Raw genomic sequence first — 23378 nt, 5'->3', positions numbered from 1 at the left:
TTTAGCTTTGTAAAACTCCTATAGAGAATATGGAAATCGAAAGGCTCCCTTTACAAAAGAAAAGATGTACAAAACATTGTTAAAGGGCCATTTGACACAAAACAAATTACCTGTGAGAATAAGTGAATTCCATGTATAGTTTGGCACCCACAGCAAACATATTTCCTCTTTTTCCATGTAACGCGGGGGGGGGGGGACACATACACACAACTGCCACTTACCCACACTTAATATTTGTCACAAGTGACAAACTACACAGGAGACTGATGTTGTGTCTTATGAAAGGAAATTCTTTTCAGAACCCACTGAGAGCCTTTCCTGTTATCACTGAAAACTACAGTTTCCTCATGCCATTGGCCAGTGTTCATCTTTCATCACATTTGCAGGGATCTCCACAACGTTCCTTGACTTTCCAGAGCTCTGCCAGTTCCTCTGGAGAATACTGCGGAGAGGACAACATACCACTCTCACATGTCTTCTCACACAACCAGAGATTGTCCTGTTTGAGAGAATTATTTCAGAGACTCTTTAATAGGAAACAAAACATGGCAAACATTGATAAGAAGCGGTCACAGTGATAGTTCCAAAGGCAGTTCATATTATTTATTCAAGTATCCTCTTGTAACAAGATTTTAAAATACACACAGCAGGGGTAGTGAGAAACTAAAGAAGAGCAGAAGTCAAAGATTTCCTCAATAAATAACTAGAAATATATTGCTGGCAACAGGAACCAAACACTTAAGACTGAATCTTAAGTTACTGGATTGCTTCAACCAGCAAGTCACCAGGTTAGATGCCACGCAAAAATCAGGAGTTGTGGCATTGCAGCTCTCATGGTCAATGGGTAGGGATGATTGGAACTGTAGTCAAGCAACCTCTGCAAGGCCACAGATTCCCCATCCCATACTCTCTGTTTGGCTAAATACAACCAATTCTCAGACCACTGGAATGGATGCAGTGTTTTGCTACCCTGAGCCAAGAAACTAGGACACTGATGGCGAACCTTTTAGAGACCGAGTGCCCAAACTGCAACCCCAAACCCACTTATTCAACCTAAAGTGCCAAAACGGCAATTTAACCTGTATATCATGTTTTCTGTGTGTTTCACGTTTCTTCTTTATGACTGCAGTTGTAATAAATAATCCTTTAAAAGAGTTATTGCATTACATTCTTCTTTGTCTTTCCGTTGATACATAATTTTATGGTATAACTCAGTGCTTTTTCTCTTAAAAAATGTTTAGGGGTACTCTCATTTTGACTCAAGAAAATCACCACCGGGGAAAAACAAATACAGTTCAAATCGGGGAAAATAAATACAGTTAATTTCTTCTCCCATTAAATTCACAAAATGTTTAGGGATATGTGTCCCCACAGAAAAAAGCACTGGTATTACTCCAAAACAGTTGTGTTATGAGCCATCAAACCTCAGAAATACATTTTTTCCAGAAGGTTCCACAATTTGGGCCACTAGTGTACACTGGAGGGCTGCACCAAGAGCCACCCTCTCCCAATTTTTAATATATGAGAATAATGATCACCAAGCCCTGGTGCCGCAGGCTTTGGACGGTGTGCAAGAGCCCTCCTCTCCTCCCCTGCCACCCCCAGCACAGAAGCTACGGCCATGCTAGGGCGATGGCACACATGCCCACAGAGAGGGCTTTGAGTGGCCTCTGCCACGCGTGCCGTAGATTTGCCACCACTGCTGTAGGAGGAGCAAAGCACGCACATAGCATGCCGTGCCAGAAAAATACAGTCATGGGAAAAAGGAAGTACACCCTCTTTGAACTCTGTGGTTTTACAGATGAGGACATAATAACAATCATGTGTTCCTTAGCAGTCTTAAAAGTCTTTACAGCTCAATCTAAGCAGATTTGCACTGAGTGAAATGGCGCTGATTCCCAAGTACATGTATGTAGGATTCTCAGTTACTTAACAAATCAAGTAAAAACATACCTGATAGCGTTTTGGCCCAATGGCTGCCATCCAAATACCCATACTCACATCTTCACCCTAAATGCACACATTTAAATCAAAATAAAAACCAAAATGAAGAAATGAGTTCAGTTTCAACAAAGACTCAAGATGGCACACACTTCATCATTTAAGCTTATGCCGAGTTTTGTAAGTAAATATTTACCAGAAAACTATGATGTATAGGTGTGTTGTTGCGTTTGAGGCATATAGATGTCATCACATCCATATTTGAGGTAACGGAGCACTTCCATGCAACCAGAAACCCCCAAACCAAGTGTAATGCTGTGTAACTTTTGGCTTTGATCCAAAACTGCACAAGTCTAACAATGGACTTATTCCTGAACAAGGGAATGAGGGAAGCCCTTGCCAACCTGGGGATTGTGTAGCCACTGCAGAGTTCACATATCCATATAGAAGCTCTTGGAATGGACTCCTCCAAAACAACAATTCTCAATCCCAATATTAGAATGTTAGGCTGGGGGGGGGGAATGGAATGTCTGTTTATAAAATAAATAGGATTACATATACACAAACCTATCTCCATTCCTCCTGTGAAAATACTTGCCTGATATATCTTTAATCTCTCTGAGTTTCTTGCAAGCCATTCTACAATGTCTTTGGAAATTACATAACCAGATCCACAAGCAAAGGCTGGGTATGCAGGACTTGGATACTCTAGCTCTTGCCACTTCCCAGTGCGGTCGACGGCCCAATTTAATCTGAAACTTGAGACCAAAGTCAAGTTATTTTGACAGAATATTAATAGCTCTTTAATTCTGACTAAAGGGAAGGAAACCCTTTCTCTAGGACTGGCAACTAGACAATTTAATCATCAGGACTAGTCCCTACAGAGAAGGAGCTCACTCTCATGTCTGACCCCTTTAATCTTTCAGGCAGCAACTTGCAATTTTTGTGCTGCCACCTGTTCCTTTTTTTAATATACAAGTAGAAAAGTAGCCTATGTGCCCCACTTTTTAGCTTTTAAAGTTCTTTACACATTTTATATTTCCTATTTTTGTGGGGGTTTGTCAGCACAGTGAAATAGTGAAATCATTCACCTTTTAGTGCAGAAATTTTTTTTGTCACAGGATTCATGAAAAAACAACGAAGGCTAGTTAACCTCTCTTCTTTCCTCATCTCCCTGCTTATATTTGCCTCCTTTACAGTATCAAGGGAATTACTGATACCTCTAGAAAAAGCTTTGACATCCACCTTCACTCTCACCCAGCATTTTTGCCAATCTAAGCAAAGGCATCATGGGGAAATCCAAAGAAGTTGCAAGAGAAGACTGATACCAGAAACCAGCCCCAAAAACAAACCAATACATTATCATGCAAATCAATCTCTGGAGCATGTAGGCTGTATTGATTCTGCAGTTCAGCTGCTTATTAAATTTACTTCATATTTGAATGAACCCATAAGGAAACTCCTAGGGCAGGTAGCAGTAGATGTAATGGGACTTTCCTTCCTTCCCTTGCCCAGAGCAGATGTTGTAGATAAGGGGGAGGTCTGGTAGCACAAGCAGAAATCTTTGTATAAGCAGGATGCCACAAATGGAAAACCATCCATCATTTGTGCTATCTAGAAATATTGTCTTTGATTCTGCAGTTAGAGGTTTATATAGAATGCAAATCAAAATATTGGTTCAAGCATGGCTTGGATCCTTAAATTGCAACCAGAGTTGCAAATTTCCTTAAACATACTTTCTGTGATTAGTGTGTTCATGCTTGCTCACTTATACTCTGCAACAAGATGAAAATAAAACATTTAAAAACAATATTTGGTGCTTGTTTTTTGGCTTTAAAATATCCCCTATGCTCCCCATTATTCTTCAACCATAAGCTCCTTCAGTGCAAGGATACCTATTGCCTATGAAACTGTACAGCAGCAGAAACACTACTGGTTTAAACAATTTATTTAAATGAAAACAAACATACTTTCCCCACCAAGTATTTGGTCTGCCTAAGTTTTTAAGCTTTATTCTGTTGAACACAGCCTCCAAATCTATGTAGCAGTCATCATCCGTCTTCAGCAATACGTTGAAACTAGCTGCTTCTACCGTCCTGTAGCCAAATAAAAAACAATAAGACTATTATTGGGTTGTTGTTTTTATTTTGATTATGCATTTTGTGGTTTAATATTCCGATTTTACTCTATGAACTGCCCTGAGACCTATGGGTATGGGGCGTAATACAAATCCAATAAATAAATAAAATAAGTAAATACTACAAAAGTCCCTTAAAATGCATTGAAACAACTGTAATAACTACACTGAAACAGGTCTGATGCAATAGGATGATCAATGTTTCAACATTTTGGCTTCTATACCTTTAATACAGGTTTTCCCAGTGCAGCACCCATACAGCACTCTTACCCTTCCCACATCCAACCCTAAAGCCTAGAGGTACTCCAGAAAAATAAAGACAGCAGACAGGTGAAATAAGAGGAAAAGAAGCCCCTTCCTGCCAGCACCAGGGGTAGGAAAGCGGAAGGGGAGGAGAAGGCAAGGGTAAGGGAAAAAGACGTCACCCGTGTACTCTGGTTCTTGGGAAGTAACTTGCCTTTTAGTCTCGCCAGTTTGCCTTCTTTGCAATGGGTGTTTTGCCACTGGGCATGGCCCCCACCATGGCAGGAGGGCACACTCAACATCCCATTGGCCCCTTGCTTTAATGGCTGCATCGAGGAAGGAATGCAACTTTTCAGCTGCCCAGCACCATTGCATGATAATCCACAGGAGCTGAAATTCTCTCTCTGACAGCAGTTAAAAATAAAGAGCTCTAATTCTGAAATGTTTGTCATCTTCAGCCTAATAAGAAATGCTGTCATCTTTCATATTCCTCTTCTGGCACTGGGAGGCAACTGTTTGTTCTAATTAAGACTCACTGAAACCCATAGAAGAAGAAGAAAGGGGGGGGGCTCCAATAATATTTTATTAGTAGTAGGATACTCCTGTAAGCTGTGATAGAGGGCAAATAGTGCAATATCCCACCCTTACATTAGGAAAGTGAAGGTGGTAGCCTTCTGGAAAAGGGAAAGTCAGGCTCCTGTTTACCCTTGTAATTGAACAGAAGTATACTTCAGCACTGGAGAGAAGGAATGCAGGCTGTTTTTTTAATTTTAAAAAATCCCCAAAGGACGCATTAAATATGACAGAGAGTAGAGGGTAGGGAGACTTCTCAATGCTTTTAATGACCCCACATATGCACTGTGTAGGAAGCAATGAACAACTATTATGATACTTTAAAAACTCAAAAATAGGAGGAAAAGCAATAATGCAGTAATGTAAATATGAAGAATTGGGGAGGGGAGAAGTTTTTTGTATGTATGTAATATAATTGTCAAGAATATACCATGCTGTCATACTTCATGTGGCAAGCATAGCAGCAAAAGACATAGTAATTTGGGGAATCAATTTTATTTTAATATAACATAACAAACATCTGTTACTGTGGCCCCACAAGCAGGAGAGCAATCAGGGAACATACATACACAAACAGTGGGGAAATATGCACACTTTAATTGTATTGGAATCTTTAAAAAGGCCCATGGTCATTTCAAGTTACAGTTCATTCACACCTGCAAATAATCCACAACATCAAGGCATTTATAATTCTGCACCAGATAAACCAGGCAAAACCCTCAAACATTTCTCCCAACTTACCATCGATAGAAGTTCAGTAATTTGGCTGGAACATTTCTGTATGTATCAATTACATCAACAAAAACAATATCATCATAAGTGTTGCTTTCTACTTTCAATAAGGCATCTTCCTCTTCAAGTTTATTTATATGATGCGTGAATCTTTCAGGGCGACTCTGTAGGCTTTTTAGGAGTGCCTCTCCCTCTGAAAATGAGATAGGAAAATGGTAAGATTTCAAAAATCACATGTCTAACATTGAAATGATCACTCTGTAGAATTGATTCTCTATAGGTTTTCTCACATTTTTAAAATATCAGCAAAAGCGTAACTAGATTGAAAATTAACAACTTCTTAAGACAAAGACTCATAAGTGAAAATCAGTGAAAATTAGGTTGCGGCCAAGGATGCATTGGAAAAATAATTATCTTTCCTAGATTTTTTAAAAATACACTTTGCTTTGCAACAGAAACGTTCTATTCCTAAGTAAAGGGTGTTAAAAAAAGGTCTCTGCAAGATGAGAATTCTGAGATTCTCAAGAATATTTAACATCCAATGTACTTCTACTTCACCTTGCTAAATACTGAAAGAAACGATTATCTTCACATATTGGAAAAGGGCTGTGCTGAAGCTTCTCTGTCCCATAGAACACAGGAAAAGTCCAAATCACACCTGAGAACTAGGATGCAGTATGGCCAGGCGGCTTTGTGCTTTCTGCCAGAGCTATTTGTAAGCAATCAAAGAAGTTGCAACAGTTTCCGTCAGATGGGGTGTTCCAGGATTGCGGTAGCTGACTACAAGCTGCACAACCCCAGAGCCATACAATATCTCAGGCAGATCTGTCAGGGGTCAACTAACTTTAAAACACTAGAGGGAGCAAGCATCAAACAGCAGTGCCCTAATAAGAGTATATGTTTTGATGCTTACCTTGAATTGTGTAAATGAAGCCTCCAGCAATCCCTTCCACGCCTTGTGTAAATTCATGTGGCAATGACCCTTCCCCTGCCTATTGTGCACAATGATTAAACAGAAGAGAATTAGTTAAACTTTTGCTACAGAAATATCACTTCTACAAAACTAATATGGTTTGAAACTAGTTACTGTCAAGGTTTCCTCCAACATTTTGTCCAAAGAATTGATTAAATGTTGCAGCCCTAATCAAATGCAAGTGTTCAGAGCAGCTAGTAAACCATTACTCTGATGCCATAAAGTGGCAAAATATGGCAGAGCTGCAATGAGTTCACCTTTATTTCTAGCAGGAATACTAGATCCCCACTGCATCTAGTATTAGAAACAGAGATTCCTAAGATAAGTCAATCTTATGGTTATCCAAAGACCTGCAGTTCAAAACACATATACTAGAAGATGGTATGATACCAATATATAAAGAGGAATTATGATTTTTTGTTATTTTATACTCAACATGCCCAACATGCTTGTTATATCAATATAGTTATAACAATTCAGAGCAATTTGTTCTAGGCTAAAATGCAACTCATAGGTCATTAGCTAATAAGGCAAATGCCCTCCATAATGGCTTTCAAGATGGAAGTAGTCATTAAGAGTTAGAAGCATTAGCATTTCTCCTCTGGAGATTCTATTTAAGATTATGAATTTATACAGATGTATAAACTAGAAATACTCAAAACTATTATAAGATGATAAAATGATCCAAATGCACCATTTTGATTTCAAGTAAAACAAAAACATATTTAAGAGGTTACTTGAGAATTTGACCTGCTTAAAATGTTTACCAAAATGCTGCCCTATTATAATCATTATACGGAGGAATAAAAGGACAGACCGTAGTGATTCTGAAGACACCTCCGCCATCATTCACCATCACTTTGTGAAGATTTCTAGAAACTAGGCCTTGCAGATCCTGGCTTTCCCACACAATAGTGCCTTCAAAACTCTGTCAAAAAAGTCACCACTTACTGTTAACAATATATCTGTATGTGTACACACTAGACAAATGAATTTTTTTACAGATCTTTTAGACTCTCTGCAGAACAGAATAAACTTGAAGAACTGAAGTTTAATTTTCATGTACAAATTTGAGATAAAAAACAGTGAAGTACTTGAGTTTTTGATGTATCTGCTTAAGGCCACATATCTACTAATCATGAAACACCACCAAATATCAACAGGGCCAAGAATACTAGCAGTGATGTGACCAAGTCTGCTAAGGATACTAAATTGTTTGGGGTCATTAAAGGAAAAAGAGATTGCGAAGTGCTCCCAAAGGACCTCTCCATATCAGCGTTTGAAACTCCCATTGTTCTAGGTGCGTTGTGAGCTCTGGGTGCAGTACTGTGCCTAAGATTTCAGATTAAAATTGCCACTGTTACTCGGAAGTAAATTCCAACCAAGTTCAAGGGTGCTTTCTCCCAAGTAAAATACACATGCATTGGGGACCTGAAAAAGTTCATTTCTTTTAAACCCAACATGTTTTGTTTAGGTTTTAGTTGCCTTGTTTAATGTACTTTTAATTTGAAAAATACTAGCCAGTTAGTTATGATGGTTTAAGTCAGGCTTCCTCAACCTCGGCCCTCCAGATGTTTTGAGACTACAGTTCCCATTTTCCCTGAGCACTGGTCTTGCTAGCTAGGGATCAAGGGAGTTGTAGGCCAAAAACATATGGAGGGCTGAGTTTGAGGAAGTAGTGCATGTTAAAGTGTTATCTACCTCAGATTCTCACAGTGATGCTTAAAATCAAAACAAATTTTGGAGTGTGATAACTGAAGGACCCTTAAGTCTTAGGTTTGCGAACAGGACACTCAAGGTGGGTCTCTGCCATCAGTTGTATAGGCCTTTAATATGTGTTAATTGTGGTGCCAAAAAGAGATATTTATATGAAGGAAAGGGTGTGTAGGGAGAATCCAGGGCTTGTTTGCAGAGTAGAAGGAAAGGATGACCTTTTTCTGCCTCCCCACTTCCAAGTACTCTCTGAAGACTGTAGAAGGGACCCTCTTTAAGAATATTAGGGGGCGGGGCAGGGGAAGCATGGCTTTGTTTTTTGAAAGCTACAGGTGAGGACTAGACCATGTGAAAAATGAACATAAGATTTTAGTTGCAGTTCATTCATTTTCACCTTTGTATTGTTATAAAAAAGTGTGCCTAGACATTCCATTGTTTTGCCTAGATTTAAGGTGCCATTTAGCTCCTAGCTTTCATATCTTAAGTTTCTAACACTGCTCCAAATTGAGTGAATGGGTGGTAAAATGGCAAATGTAATTCAATACAGACAAGTCAAAAGTGATGCATGTTGGGGCAAAATATCTTAATTTCACATATATGCTCATGGGGGTCTGAACTAGAGGTGACGTACCAGGAACAAGACCTTGGGGTCTTAGTAAATAGCTCAATGAAGATGTTGACCCAGTGCGCAGAAGCCATGAAAAGGACAAAATCCATGCTAGAGATCATTAGGAAATGAATAAAAAATAAAGCTGCCTGTATCCTAATGCCATTATACAAATATATGGTGTAACTGTTGTTGGAATACTGTGTGTGTTTCTGGTCGCCTCGCATCAAAAATACCTAATCCTTCCCCTGGGCACTCATTTTCCTAGTTAGTGCCTACCCAGTAGTTTTAAGGAATTTTTCCTATCCCAACATTCCCCATTATCTTCAGATGCTTAAGGATGGGATTTCATACTTGCCAATATATTTTATTTCCACCCTAAAAGAGTGAGCACATTGAAGCCTATATTAAAACATGGTTCTACTTTGTTTCACATAAACATTTTCCTGTTTAATAGTTGCTTATGAAAGAGGCAGTTCAATAGCTTCTGGCATATTTCTGATGGCCCTTCTCATTTTTAGTGACTCACATTTAGCTCATACCCCAATTTATTCACTGGCTATGAAAGAAGAACAGAAACTTATTCTCCTTTAGAGGCAAACCCCCAAACACTTCTCCCAAGCTTATTTGGGGAGACTACAGAGATAAGTATCCATCTCTCATCTTCCATTGCAGTATGTTATCATGGTTATGTTTGTGACTGGTTGGAATGGCATATTACAACAGTAGTGATTTTCCACAAGCACTGTTATTTCCGGATCCTGTTTTCCCCTTTACTGGGACACCTTCAAAGCACTGTGTGTGTATCTGCATCCAGTTTACAATTGCATCTTGTCTCCTTAAGGAATTAATGTATGTTGGTTTGCTTTATGAAGGGGGGAGTGTAGACATTCAAACAACATTTTTAGAGTGAAAAATAAATGGCTGGGGCTTAAAATTGGTGGAGGTCTCTATGAGATAGTAGCAAAACCAATTATCATGCCTTGCTAACTTTCGTTGAAGGCTGCCTACTACAGACGAATAATCAAAGAATAAAACATAGACTATATGCATTTCCCCCCAGTGCACTAAGGTCAAATCTGCTGCTTTTATTAATGTGTTAAACCATAGTGAACATTAACCACAGTAAAAACTGAGGCACTATGGTGTCTGTTGTTGTTCAGAATGCTGCTCATTAATAAATGCATAAAAGACATAACTGTGTCAGGGATGAATAAACGCTGCTTTAAACTAGTGTCTTACAAACTCTTCTTCTTTAGCTATTTATTTTGGCTGTGGGCTCCCTGAGCCTAAAGCTTTAAGAGACAGAAAAATTGCGGCCTGAAAAACAAGTGTTCAGAGATTTCCTTCCTGCAAAAATACAGATGCAGTTTAACCCCAAAGAGGGATAGACCTTATCCAGTTTTATCAATCCATTGATTTTGCAATTCCTCTTCCAATGTATTGTCCCTGGCACACTATTAAAAAGTCTGCTAAAATTAAATTGAATAAAGATAAGACACATCAAAATATCAGTAATTTAAACCCAACAACACTTTTTATCACATAATCATCTAAATAAAAATGTTTTATGGATATCTGGAGTGATGGGCTGAGATACTTTCCACACAAAGCTAATTCCAGGGGAGTAACAAAAAGGCTGCTGATTAAGCAAGACCTCCATATTCTGCTCTTAGAAGACGTGGAGGGATGGTCAAACTATGTTGACCTTTAGTTATAAGTAACATCTTTTATTTTAACAAGAAAAGTATTGTTTTGTTTGTTTATTGTGCATTTCTTGAATTTCTATCCCATCCTTCCTCCCAAAGAAGCTCAAACCAGCAATAAAACAACGAACAAATGTTAAAAACATGCTCTCCACAGAAGCATTAAATCTATGGTTCACTAAAATCATGACACATGTATTTTAGAAGAAGTTTGTATTACAGACAACTCTCAATTCATGCGGGGGTTATTTTCCGGGCCTCCCTGTTTGTAACCAAAATAGCATATATTGGGAGCACCCTGGAGGGGCAGCAGGGCTTGCACAGCTGACACAAAGGGAAGCTTCTTCCCTGCACATCAGCTGAGCTGATGAAGAAGGCCCACTGTCCCTCTGATGCTGATGACACCCAGCTTTATCTGTTGATGGGCGGCCGCCCTGACTCGGCCCCGGACACACTGACCAGACGCTTGGAAGCTGTGGCTGGATGGCTGCGTGGGAGCCGGTTGAATCCTTTGAAGACAGAGGTCCTCTGGCTGGGTTTGGGGGGGGGGCAACTCCCATCTCTTGCAGGGGTCAGTTAGTGCCAGCACCTTCTGTCAAGAGCTTGGGTGTAACCTTCGATGCCCCCCTTTCCATGAAGGCGCAGGTTTCAGCCACAGCGAAGGTGGCATTTTTCCATAGCTGTATTATGCAGTTGGTCCCTTACCTTTCTCGCCATGATCTGGCCACAGTGATCCATGCGATGGTCACCTCCAGGCTTGATTATTGTAACTCGCTCTACACGGGGCTGCCCTTGAAGCTGACCCAGAAACTCCACCGGGTGCAGAATGCCGCAGCAAGACTCCTTACGGGGTCCTCGCTGCGGGATCACATTCCTCCAGTGCTTTACCAACTGCACTGGCTCCCGGAGGAGTACAGGGTCAGGTTTAAGGTGCTGGTTTTGGTTTTGACCTTTAAAGCCCTATGGGGCCTAGGACCCACGTACCTATGGGACCACCTCTCCTGGTATGCCCCGCGGAGGACCTTAAGGCCCACAAATAACAACACTTTGGAGGTCCCGAGCCTCAAGGAGGTTAGATTGGTTTCAGCTAGGGCTAGGGCCTTTTCAGCACTGGCCCCCACATGGTGGAACACTCTGTCACAAGAGACTATGGCCCTGCGGGACTTGACAGCTTTCCACAGGGCCTGCAAGACAGAGCTGTTCTGCCTGGCCTTTGGTTTGGACTCAGTCTGACCCCTATGTTTCCCTCCCCTTATGGCCCCTTATGCATTTTAAATTGCATTTTAACCTGTATTTTAAATAGGTTTGTCCCCCCCCCCCCCTTTTCTCCCTATGATGTTTTTACTGTGATTTTTATTGGTGTTAGCCACCCCAAGCCCAGCTCTGGCCAGCGAGGGCAGGGTATAAATAAAAATTATTATTATTATTCTTATTAGGCACGTGAGCCAGAGGGCAGCAGGGCTTGCTCAGCTGATGTGTGGGGAAGCAGCTGTTGCTGCGCTACCCCGCATGTCAACTGTTAGGTGGGGAGGCCTCAACAAAGCCGCACTGGGCCTTCAGTTCAGGAGACCCTCCTTTTTGGGCTCCAAGGAGGATCTCCTCACAAGCCAGAAGGACTTTCCAGGGTGCTACCCATTTCCAGCACCACACATGTGAACAGTTGCACGCAAATAGAGCTTGCGTAAATGGAGCTTGCCTGTACTGAAATGATCTGTCCATTTTAAAACTCATCACATTCTTCTTCCATACTTCTCTCTTCACTGGAGGAACGTGCAGGAGGGATAATATTTTTTATCTCATTCATTTTCAGAATAGGCCCATGATGGAAATATCTAATATTCCAACTTTATAGGTGGAAAACAGGATAAGAAATAGAATTGTGCTCTAGGGCTCTCTCTATACTTTAATCTACATTAGGATTTGGACCCAAGTCTAAATGTAGAACTCCATTCTCTGGCCAGATCTATTCATTCTCTTCCATATTAAGTATGAAACAATTCTCTTGAAAGCTTATAATGCCGCCTCCCCATTAAGTTATTGGGATGTTAAGAAGATTTCAGTTACTTACAGATGAGCAGAATGAGAGTGCACTGAGCTACAAAGAGATATGGTTGCTAGCACCGAGTATGTGTGACATTTCACAGTCTCAAGTCCATTAATAATTTAATAATGACAGAAAAAAAGCTGAATAGATGAAAAAACCAAATGCCATTGTAAAGAACCAGTTTAGATACGCTCCACACATACCTCGGGCAGGATGAACTGTTCTACAGGTTTATACCAGAGTCTGTTTACTTGCACTCCACAGCTAGCTGGACTAAAGCGAGCACTGAAGAGAGCCTCCTATGAAAACAAAAGGCAACACATTTGTAAGCCATGAATGCCATTAAGGTTAATTAATATTCACACACTCTTGACCAGTTTACAACATCCAAATATAGTTGTAGTTACAGGAGAACATGCAATCACCTGCATGCTTTTTACATGGCCTGCCCACTCTTGAAAAAATCCTATAAAAAGGTAAGCTTCAAAGACTCTACATCTAAAATGCATATATGCATTGCTAAATAATGGGTGGGGGAAGCTTTCAAGTCCCTATATCAAGACTTCAGGGCCTTAGCCAACATCTTGCACACTTAAAGGTACCCATGTCAGAATAAAAATACCACAGACTACATTTGAAATGTCCACTGAGTCCAATACGATATATTCCAGGTTCACATCAATAATATGCAAACCTCCATTTCAGGATATCTCAAATGCAGTCCTAATAGCAGAACAACCCACATTTGCATTCAAGTGTTACCTATTTTAATCCAATCTCATGCAAGCCTTTATAGAATTTTTGGAACTGGTTGTGGGATGAGTAAGGAAAATGGTTATGCTTGTTTACTACCCATACATTAGTAGAAATTATCAGAAACCACTCCTGGGTGATCTGGCACATGCAAGACTCTTCTCTCATGTGAGGGCCAAAGCAAACTATCCCCTCTGTTTCCATGCTGATCATAGAAGGAGCTTTCCTCCTTCTGTTGCTGACATAAAAACCAAGCAGTCTGGCACAGGAGGAATACAGTGACCTGTTCCTCCTCCACAAGCCTGCTTGGAATTTCTGGTCTCCTGTGGCTACCAGGCGAGTTGTTAAATACAAGGGCTTTTGCATACTTCCTTTATTATTATTATTACTATTACTGCATAAGTAAAGCCAAATGTAATCCCACATATAAAACATTCCCCAGCTGCTAATTTAAACTCTAAAGTACATTGCAAAGCAGTCCTCTGACTCAAGTTGCAAAGCAGTCCTGTGACTTAAGCCTGGACTTTCAGCTACCCTACGTAAATAGCTACTTTAAAATCCACTGAAAGAATTCTACCTAACATAACTCTCATTTACCATGAGCCTCTGGAAAGACATTATACGGAATATGCCTTCCATCACAATGGATTCAAAGCATCAGGGCTGGCAGGAAGCAAATTAATATCTAGTTTTAACACCCACTGCAAGGTAGAATCGTTTATTTATTTAATATCCCATCTTTTAGGCTGCAACCCCTTTCATTGCCTCTTATAAAATCACAAAAAACACAACCCATGCAAGCAAGCAAAGGAGCCAAGCCATATCCTATGGCAGAAGGAGACCTACCTAGATTCATCAGCCATTAAAATCTAGACAAAAATTAATTTAATGGCCTAATGAAGAAAAAAGAATCTGTGTTCCCTTTCCCTGTGCCTAGTTATTTTAGAGCAGACAGAAGACTACCAGAAATCATGGTTAAACCATCTTCTTCAATGTTTTGGCACAAAACATAGAGAGGGCATAGAAATATCTGACTTGTTGCCCTTTTCTATTTATTTCTCCTCCCATATACCCACCCCATAAATCCTATTCTCACTGACTCACAAATGTCAAAGAACTTTCAAGGAACAAATTGTTTGACAATTGCAGGTTATGGCACTACAGTCCAAGCTGTGCATTCATTTATCATAGATACCTGTTACCTCTCCTTTATTCTACACTTAGAAAAAGGCTGTGGATTTTGTTCATTCTATTAGGACAACTACAGCAGCATACCTCCTGCTCTGCCTGGTACAGTTTCACTGTTATGTTTCTCTGGAATCCTACACCCTCAGCATCGTAGAACACCCCAAGACTGGTGATAACAATCGGGTAAAGGACTTTGAAATGCACACTGACAACTCTATCTTCCAAGAGCGCTGAAGCGTCATCCTCTGGCAAACTGAATGCTTCAACTTCTTGATTCAGAACTATTGGAAGTGGGGGGGGGGAGTAACAAAGAGCACAACAGAAGTCAATTTAAAAAAGGTGATGGATAGAAAGCAACTCTTGAACACTCTTATTACAGAAGACATGGATTTTTTCCATATTAATTACAATCACTGGCAAGTGCAGTGGATAATGTACTTAGAAACAGCTTACACTTTAATCCCTAAGACATTTACTTAAAAGTATATCCAACTGCACTAATTAAGAAGAGTGGGTGGGCTTGATGTAAAACAAAGAAGGGGTCCTTGCTAAAACTGTCATAACAGCCTAAAAATGTTTGGCTTAGTATGAGAGATTTTTAGTGTAAAAATAGCCCAATGGGCAATAAACTGCAGCAGTTGCAATGTTCACAGAGCTAATTAGCTATAAGCATATGCTACATAATAAGCAATCCATCCAAAAGATTTCTAAAAGTTTTTACCTGGGTTAGTGATGTTCAGAAGTCTGCATGAATAAGGATCTTCTCTATCTTCTACTGGCACATCACATCCATGTGCACCAATTATAAACTTCACAAGGACACTAAAATATTGTCATTAACAACATTTACTGATTTCTGTTCCATAATTTCCAGAATTATGAAGACTACTTCACACAAGAAAACCACAACACACTTCACCCACTTTTGCCCTTTACAAAAGATTAAGGCTGCAACCCTAAAGCGGGGGCAGGTGGGGACAGGAGAACGGAAGACAGATTAACTGCTCCGTCCACCACACTTTGCCATCCTTTTCCAGGATTTATTTTTTTTTAAGCTCCTGGGCTGCAGTGTTTCCTGTGGTTTGGGGGCATGCAGTGGAGGTGGGGAGATATTTGATCCTTTGGATCCAAGCCATCTGCTAGTCGGGCTAATTTTCCCTGTCACATCCCCAATTCAGCCCTAGTGATGTTCTTGTTTTATACCCCACCTTTCTCCCTGACAGAGACTCAAGGCAGCTTACAGATAAACTAAGAGCAGCTAAAACATAGAAAAAGAAACAATAACTAAAAAAACCAATTAACGGCAGCTGAAGTTTCTGCAATAGTGAAGGGCATCTAATATGGACATCCAACATCAGAGCTCCCTCTCCAAGGTTGGAGCAATTCTCCTACTCTTGGAGGGAGAGCTCTGATGTTTCAGATGCTTCATGGGATGCTGCCCAAGAAACCACAGAGTTTCAGGGCTCAAGGTATAAAAAGGAAGGACTTCCCTGTGCAACTTGTTTACTTGTTTCTGTGGAGTAGCAATTCTAAGTTCCCTCCGTTATTTGAAAGAGAAAACTAGACACTGGTATTCATTCCAGATTAATTAAAATGAGATTAATGATCTTCTAAATGTTTTTCCCCATAAAGGATTAATAATCACAGAAATGATTTATTAAAAGCCAGTAAAATTAGCATGGAAACCTATTACATCCACTTGCCTTGTTTTGCTGCCATCTTTTTTCAACAGTAATGCATATCTTAATATGTAATGAAGTGTCATCCTGGAATATTCCAGCTACATAGGACAGTATTATGACATGTTCATTAAAAGAATAAAGAAAAGCACTGTCAAGCAGATGAGCATTTTAATTTAGGTCAGGACACTTCTTGTTGGAGAATTCAGAAGCAGGCAACAGAACTCACTATAACTTAGCGGGGGGTTTTACGTTATTTAAAGAATATTTTGAACTAATTCCACTTATTGAAGATTCTCATAAATGAGCTTGGATACTAGGTGTTGAGTTCATAAGAGAAGGAACAAGCAACTCTTTGGAATTACCGTTGGCTCAGTCCTGGGTGCTGCTTCAAATGCCTGAACCAAGTGTTCCTTATAGCATTCCGCAACCCATCATTATGTCGTGCAGACAGTACCCCTACGATGACATCATAATGTTTCGGTTTCCAATGAGGAAAGAAAGCCAGTAAACCTAGGAAGTAGAAATTAACAATGCCTTACTAGAAAAGCAAGTGCACAAATAGGGTGGCGAGAGCTATAGGCAGATCATTCAAATGGTGGTGAAATGGTAAACAATACTAGGGCAGTAACTTTAAAAAAACAACTCAACACTGGAAGCTGATTTTAGTTTGCATTAACTTGCTAACTCTTCAACCAGAATTAACTAAATACAAGCTAAACAAGCCAAACCTGTGTAACAAGAGAAGAAATCTTAAAAAATAATAAGCTATTTCTTAGATTAATAGGTAAAGAACACAAGGGATTTAGAAATGCAATTTCATATATTTGAGGAGTTTGAGGCTTTGACACAAGAGCACTTTAAACACTAAAATGAATGGATTGCATATATTTTGAAGCCTGCAATACTGAGAAGATAAAGCTATTATTGTATAGTTAAAATTAATATAAACCAAGGCAGAATTTGGGGAGTCTCAGTGGTTTGTATAAGCTCAAGGATTCCCACTACAACTTCCCCCTCCCATCCCCAACGTGTATCTCACACCCTCACAAATCTGCTCCAGAGGGTTGGGGGAACTCACAAAATAGATTTAGGGAGCACATGGGCAGGGGGGGAGAGAGAAAAGTTTATTAAGCAAGCAAGAATCCTTGCGCTAAAGGGACGCTTACTTAGCACTGCATTGGAAATGAGCCAGTACTCTGAAATTTTCATGAGGGAGAAAAGGAAGGTTACATGTTTTAAACTGCATTCTCAGCTAAACATATGCATATCCAACTGCTATGGCCAAAAGCTTCACACAAAAACTTAAACAAATTTTCCTTTACGCTAAGGCGTTTTCCTAAACTGAGACTAAATAAACATGGCATAATCCTAGTCAATTGAGAAAGATAGGCTTGTATCTTCAGTTATTCTATAATGGAAATGCTCAGATGTATATTTAGCACTGGCAAGAGATCAGTTTCATCTCACTCTGCTTAATTTGAGATTGCATCTAAAAAAATTAAGATGACAAATCAACTAAGTGCCTGGACAGCTTAGAACAACTACTGCACGTAAGGCAGGAAGAGGTAATTTCAGAAGTCTAATTTTAGCATATCCCAAAAGATTTTCAAATTTACATTGCATGTTCAAGATTTAACAGCATGGTGACATTTCATAATATCACTGTCTTCTATGAGTATCTTATATAATATATTGTTGCTGGCACACAGTTTCAAGAATGGAATCCTGTAGTCACAAGATTATAAATTTGAATTACAAAAGGTTTACACCAGGCATAGGCAAACTTGGCCCTCCAGATGTTTGGCGACTACAATTCCCATCACCCCTAGTCCTGTTAGCTAGGGATGATGGGAGTTGTAGTCCCAAAACATCTGGAGGGCCAAGTTTGCCTATGCCTGGTTTACACAATAGGTTCAATCTAAGGAGGAAATGCTCTCTCCGGTATATTACCATTCACACTAAAAAATAGCTGGGCACAAGTGCCACACATATGGAGTGAGTGAGTTGGTGTTATACAGCCAAGGAAAATTCCCCTCCGAGTCAATTAAGAGAGTGGAAGTCACTTTACACTCCTGATCTCATTGCCATGAGTCCACAATTCCACCCACATCTCCCTGTAAGAACAGGGGAGTGGGCACCCTCTCCAATTTCACACCCCAATTTTAATCTAGTCCTGGTCACCATCTATGCAGTGGTACAATAAAGGTTGTGACTGTTTAAATATATCTGTCCACCTCTTGCTGCCCCAGAACTCCAGGCTTCCTCTCCAACATGGAACTGAGGAATAGACAGGAATTATTCCTGCAGTTTCACTCTGCAGTCTACACAGAAAGATTCTGCAACTGAGGGGAAGATCCCCGACCCCACATTCCAAAGTGGGGCTTGGCTTGGGCTGAGCTGCTCAGCAGTCCAGCACCATTCAAATCCCCTGTTCCCCTGCCCCAAATGATGTCCAATTTAGAGCTGAAGAGGAAACAGAAGATTATTGTGGTCCACCTCTGTGGGGGAACAGGGACAAAGAGAGGGAAAAGATCTTAGCTATCAATACCAGTCAAAATCTGTGAACCATGTTTTCACTGTTGCTGGTTTTAGATTTGTTATACACTTGACCTAAGCTTTTGAAGAAAGTGGTGCCAACCTAAAAAAAAAGTCTGCAAATGTGTTTTAGTACTCCTGTCTCCAGGCTGTTTTTTGATCTGTGGAAAGCATGCTTGTTATTATTTCTGTGGAGAGATTATGCAAGTATTTGAAAGCCAGTATTAGGACAAAGTAAAACCCATCAAATATATCCTGATAATGTCTCAAGGAATCTAAGGAGTTTCTGGTCAGAGAGACTTTTCTTTGTACATTTTACTAGAATTTCTTGGAATATCTGGGTTGCTTCTGAAGCTATACTGTAATGTGTATTTGTCCCTACTATCTATATGAAGCTGTTGGAAGTGGTTATCAGGGGATTTGGAACACTGTCATCAGTATGCTGATAATACCCAGCTCTACTTCTCAGTTACATCTAAGTCAGGTGTGGCTGTGGAAGTCCTGGACCAGTGCCTGGAAGCAGTGGTGGGCTGGATGAGGTCCAGTCTGAACCTGGAAAGATTAAAGTTCTCTGGGTGTGTGGTTCTTGGGTGTAGAAATTAGGCAGATTGCACTTCTCCTAAAGGAACAAGCACCTGGTCTTGGGGTTCTCATTGAGCTACTTTCGTCACTGGAGGCTCAAGCAACCTAGGAGTACCTTTCACCAGCTAATACCATTCACGGACAGGAAAAGCCTTGCCACATTGGTCGATACATCAGCAACTCCAAAATTGGATTACAGCAGTGTACTCTGTGGAAGGCTTCCCTTGAAGCTGGTCTAGGAGCTTTAGCTGGTACAGACCTCATAGTCCTTAGATTCAGGGACTATTCTACAACTCCAAGTTGGAAAGAAAGACTAGTATGAATCTAACTTTGTCCTAATTCAATTCAAACACAGTTTTGCTCCCCAAAACACCAACTGATTTGATCCTAAACCTCACAAAAAACCACCTTCAATCATCACATGGTCTCTGGACCACTTATGGAGCAGTAAGCCGCCATGCATAAAGCTCAATGCACTTTTTGTGTCATAGCCCTAATGCCACATCCACAGTAAAAGGCAGGTAACTAATCAGAGATACAGCAACAGGATGACAACACTGGTGTTTGCCACTACATGTAACTAAGTAGAAACACGAGGGAATTAGAATCCAATTCGTAAAGCTACTTAAGGAGCAGGTCTAACACATAATTAGCTCCCAGTTCTAGTTACTTTTGAAAGCTAAACTGCTACAAAGCAGGATCCCACAGAAGTGGGATCACCTGGACCCCAGAGAAGGATAAAGAATGGAGGCAGACTACAAGTCTGAATGAAACCACTTTGATGGTTTTATGCTGTGAAGCAGTCTATAAATTTATTAATGAGAATAGGGGAAAGCAGGAACTTGAGATCCCAACTATACACCCAACAGTTCACTGAACTCTGCAGGAGAGGGCCTCCTGAAGACACCATCTTACAAGGAGGTTCATTCCACATGATACAGGAAACTGACTTTTAGTGTGGTGGCACCTACCCTTTGAAACTCCTTTCCATTAAACATTAGGCAGGTGCTAGAGACAACAGGTGCTGTCTCATTGTCTTTTCAGTGCCTATTAAAGATCTTCATTTTTCAACATGGCTTTTCAGTGGAAATCTGTTACATATGAAATTGTTTCTACCTATGGAATTGTTGTTGTTAAATTTATGTCTTGCCCTGTCCTTTCTCTCAACAGCAACAAACACACCCGTAAAACACCTCATAACAATCTGAACATGGATATAGGCTGAGAAGTATCTCTACTAAAAAGGCTTGTTGGAAGGAGCTGAGGATGGTTTTACTGTAATATTGCTCTGGGATATTTTATGGAACAATATATAAATGGAATAAAAAAACTAACTAATTAACTAGATGGACAAAGAGCACAGTGGTGTGTCTTGAACCCTCTTGGTAGAAGCAAACAGGTAAACTTTGTAAACAAGACTAAGCACAAGGTCTGAGAGTAGGTGCAACCAAAGTTTAAGTTTCACCACACTCTGAGAGGAACGTTTGCAATTTTGCCCCTATCCTAATTTCAAAAGAGATTTGATGATCTTGAAGGCAGCATGTTTGTCATAAATACTCAAGAGAACAAAGGGACTGGGGTCTAATTTATTGGGCCATTTTTTTGTCTTCAGCATGTGATAGACAAATACATACTAGTTCACTGATTGATGACAAATAATTTACTCCAAAGTACTCCAGCATTTGGTTTCATTAAATCTGTTTCGTATGATCAGCCCAGTAGATGGCCAAATCATACAGTATTCTGTCAATAATTTAGTTTGCAATTCTTTTTCCCCAGCAGTTTTCTTCCCGAGTTTCTTAGTGCCGACTTATTCCTTTATTTAAATAGTTTTGCTAGCACATATTCTTTTCCAATCTGTCTTGAACCAACAGAGATTCCCAAAAATTAATTTTTAGGAAAGGAATGCCTGGAGGCCTCCTCCTCATCTTTCTTTAGTTGCTTCAATAATAATGGATGACTGGATAGGAGTCCCCACCCTTCAGGTCAATAGCCAGGTTGAGGGTTCCTCCTGCCCACAACACATACACAGGATTTCCTCTGCTACACTCAGGCATGTTAGTTCTTAGCTCACCTCTCACTTTTCCCCCTAGTCTAGATGAGCATTACAAGCCAAAAATGACTTTCTTGAGAGGAAGGTTCATTGAACTCATTCACTTCTCAATAAGAACACATAAGGCGAGACTCTAAGCCACCATATCTTATTTATGCTTTATGAGGAATCTTTTGCCACTATTCAATTCTTCTACAAACCAACCTCCTTTCTCATTTGCTCTCATCTTTTTCTGTGTGCCTTATTTTTACAGCACTTCCTTCCTACCTCTGTCCCAACTTCTCTCCAAGTGCCTGGGTGAATTATGCCCTTCATTCCCTCAAACCCCCCCCCCCGCCTTCCGCCCCGCTTCTGGTGACGCCTGCCTCCCTCATGCCTCCTGATCCACAATCCCCTGCTCCTAAACTCCCTCCAAAACGAAGGGGGCAAACCACCCTCCCCACCCTCTGAGGGTTGCTTTCGCCAGTAACCTTGCTTGCCTTGGGGGGGCGGGGGGCGGGAGGCAGCACGTCGCCATCCCCTGCTCTACCAATACCTAAGTTTTTTTTTTTGGGGGGGGGGGGAGGCGGGCACTACCTTCGCCCCTTGCCCTTCTTCTCCCTCGCCCTCAGGAGGCAGCAGCCCACCACGGACGACGCCAGGTGAGCCCTCCTGAGAGCGGGGAAAGAGGGCTCAACAGGCGCTTGGCAGGGCTCCGTCAAGGGCAGCCTGCCCAGAGCGCCCCCCAAAAGCTGGAGCCGGGCCTGCCTCTACCCGTTGCCCTTCCCTTCCCTCCACACAGGGCGAGAAAGGCGCCCCCCCCTGCAGGCTTCTCTCCTACCTCACCTCACGCGCGGGGGAAGAGCAGGGTGAAATGCCGCCCACCCCTCCCTCCTTCCCTCAGGGAGGCGGGCAAGAGGGAGCCGCTCCCCGCTTGCTTGCTTCCTCCCTCCCTCCCCGACCTACCTGCCGGGTGCTGCTTCCCGGGGCCACTCGCCGGGCAGCTGAGGAGGAGCAGCCAGAGGTGCAGCACGACCCCGACCACACACGGGCACAGAAGGACCAACCAATTTCGCATTGGCCGCCGCCGGCCCCTTCGCAGCCGTTACGGACCTCTTAGCGGGGACCAGGAAGAAGGGGCTGGGGAGGGGGGTGACCCGGAGGGACAAGAGGAGGCGCCTCGCTTCCTCCCCCGGCTCTCTCGGAGGCAGCGCGAGCGGCGGCGGCGGCGGCGGCGGCGGGGCTCTGCCGGCCGCCTCTTCTCCAGCCCCTCCCGCGGCCGGCCCAGAGCCAGAGCCCCGCCCCCAACGGGGAAACGCGTGTGCGCACAGCCGGAGCCCCTGACTACAATCCCCACAATGCCTGGCGGCGAAGAGGTGGCCGCCGGGGGCCTCCAGCTCCTCCCCTGGGGATGCCCCGCAGCAAGCTGCGGATCGGCAAAAATAAATGAGAAGAATTTCATTTCAATGGCTCTCTCTCTTTTCTGCTTTATACAGTATAACCTTTATATAGCCTTTCACATGGGAGGCTTTCTGTCATGTCAGCTTGAGCTCCCCTCTCTGGACTGAAGCGCTTTACCAGCGTTTGAACCGGGGAAGCAAGCATTTTTTAAACGCCCACGCCTGCGAAGAACTTGCGGGTGGGAGGCGGGAACTAGACCTGGCTCTTCCCCAGCAGCAGCAGCGTCCTGCGCCTCTCAAGGGAAACAAGCAGATGCCCCAGGGCCGGCTGTTTCCTGAGATGCAGGGTTAAATCTCGCTACATTTGCAGGCGGGCGGAGTGGTACGTGGGAATGCACGTTCCTTCTTCTGCTGGCAGCACGCCTACTAGCGGGACAGGGTTATCCACTGATAACTTTGAAGAATCCACTAGAATCACAAACGGGACTTAATAAAATTACCTGTACGAGGGGAGAGGAGGGACTCTTCGTAATTGTG

General features: G+C 41.8%; 1 protein-coding gene across 2 annotated transcripts; it reads right to left on the bottom strand.

Moving 5' to 3' along the window:
• Positions 1-112: 112 nt before the first annotated feature.
• B3GALNT2 (beta-1,3-N-acetylgalactosaminyltransferase 2) lies at positions 113-22734 on the bottom strand. Of its 2 annotated transcripts, none has more exons than XM_079971824.1 (12): positions 22408-22734; positions 16655-16802; positions 15332-15432; positions 14698-14891; positions 12873-12968; positions 7417-7527; positions 6540-6618; positions 5636-5819; positions 3921-4037; positions 2540-2699; positions 1954-2010; positions 113-499 (listed from the first exon to the last, which is right to left on the bottom strand). In XM_079971824.1, exons 1-12 carry the CDS (start codon positions 22517-22519, stop codon positions 365-367), a joined length of 1494 nt encoding a protein of 497 aa, XP_079827950.1. In that variant the 5' UTR covers positions 22520-22734; the 3' UTR covers positions 113-364. The 2 variants fall into 2 exon arrangements, with proteins under 2 accessions (XP_079827950.1, XP_079827949.1); XM_079971823.1 differs by having other exon boundaries at positions 3912-4037; positions 22408-22731.
• Positions 22735-23378: the final 644 nt, after the last annotated feature.

Source organism: Podarcis cretensis (genome assembly GCF_951804945.1).
Source record: "Podarcis cretensis genome assembly, chromosome: 3".
NCBI classification, from domain to species: domain Eukaryota; kingdom Metazoa; phylum Chordata; class Lepidosauria; order Squamata; family Lacertidae; genus Podarcis; species Podarcis cretensis.
This window is presented reverse-complemented; position numbering and strand designations above follow the sequence as displayed.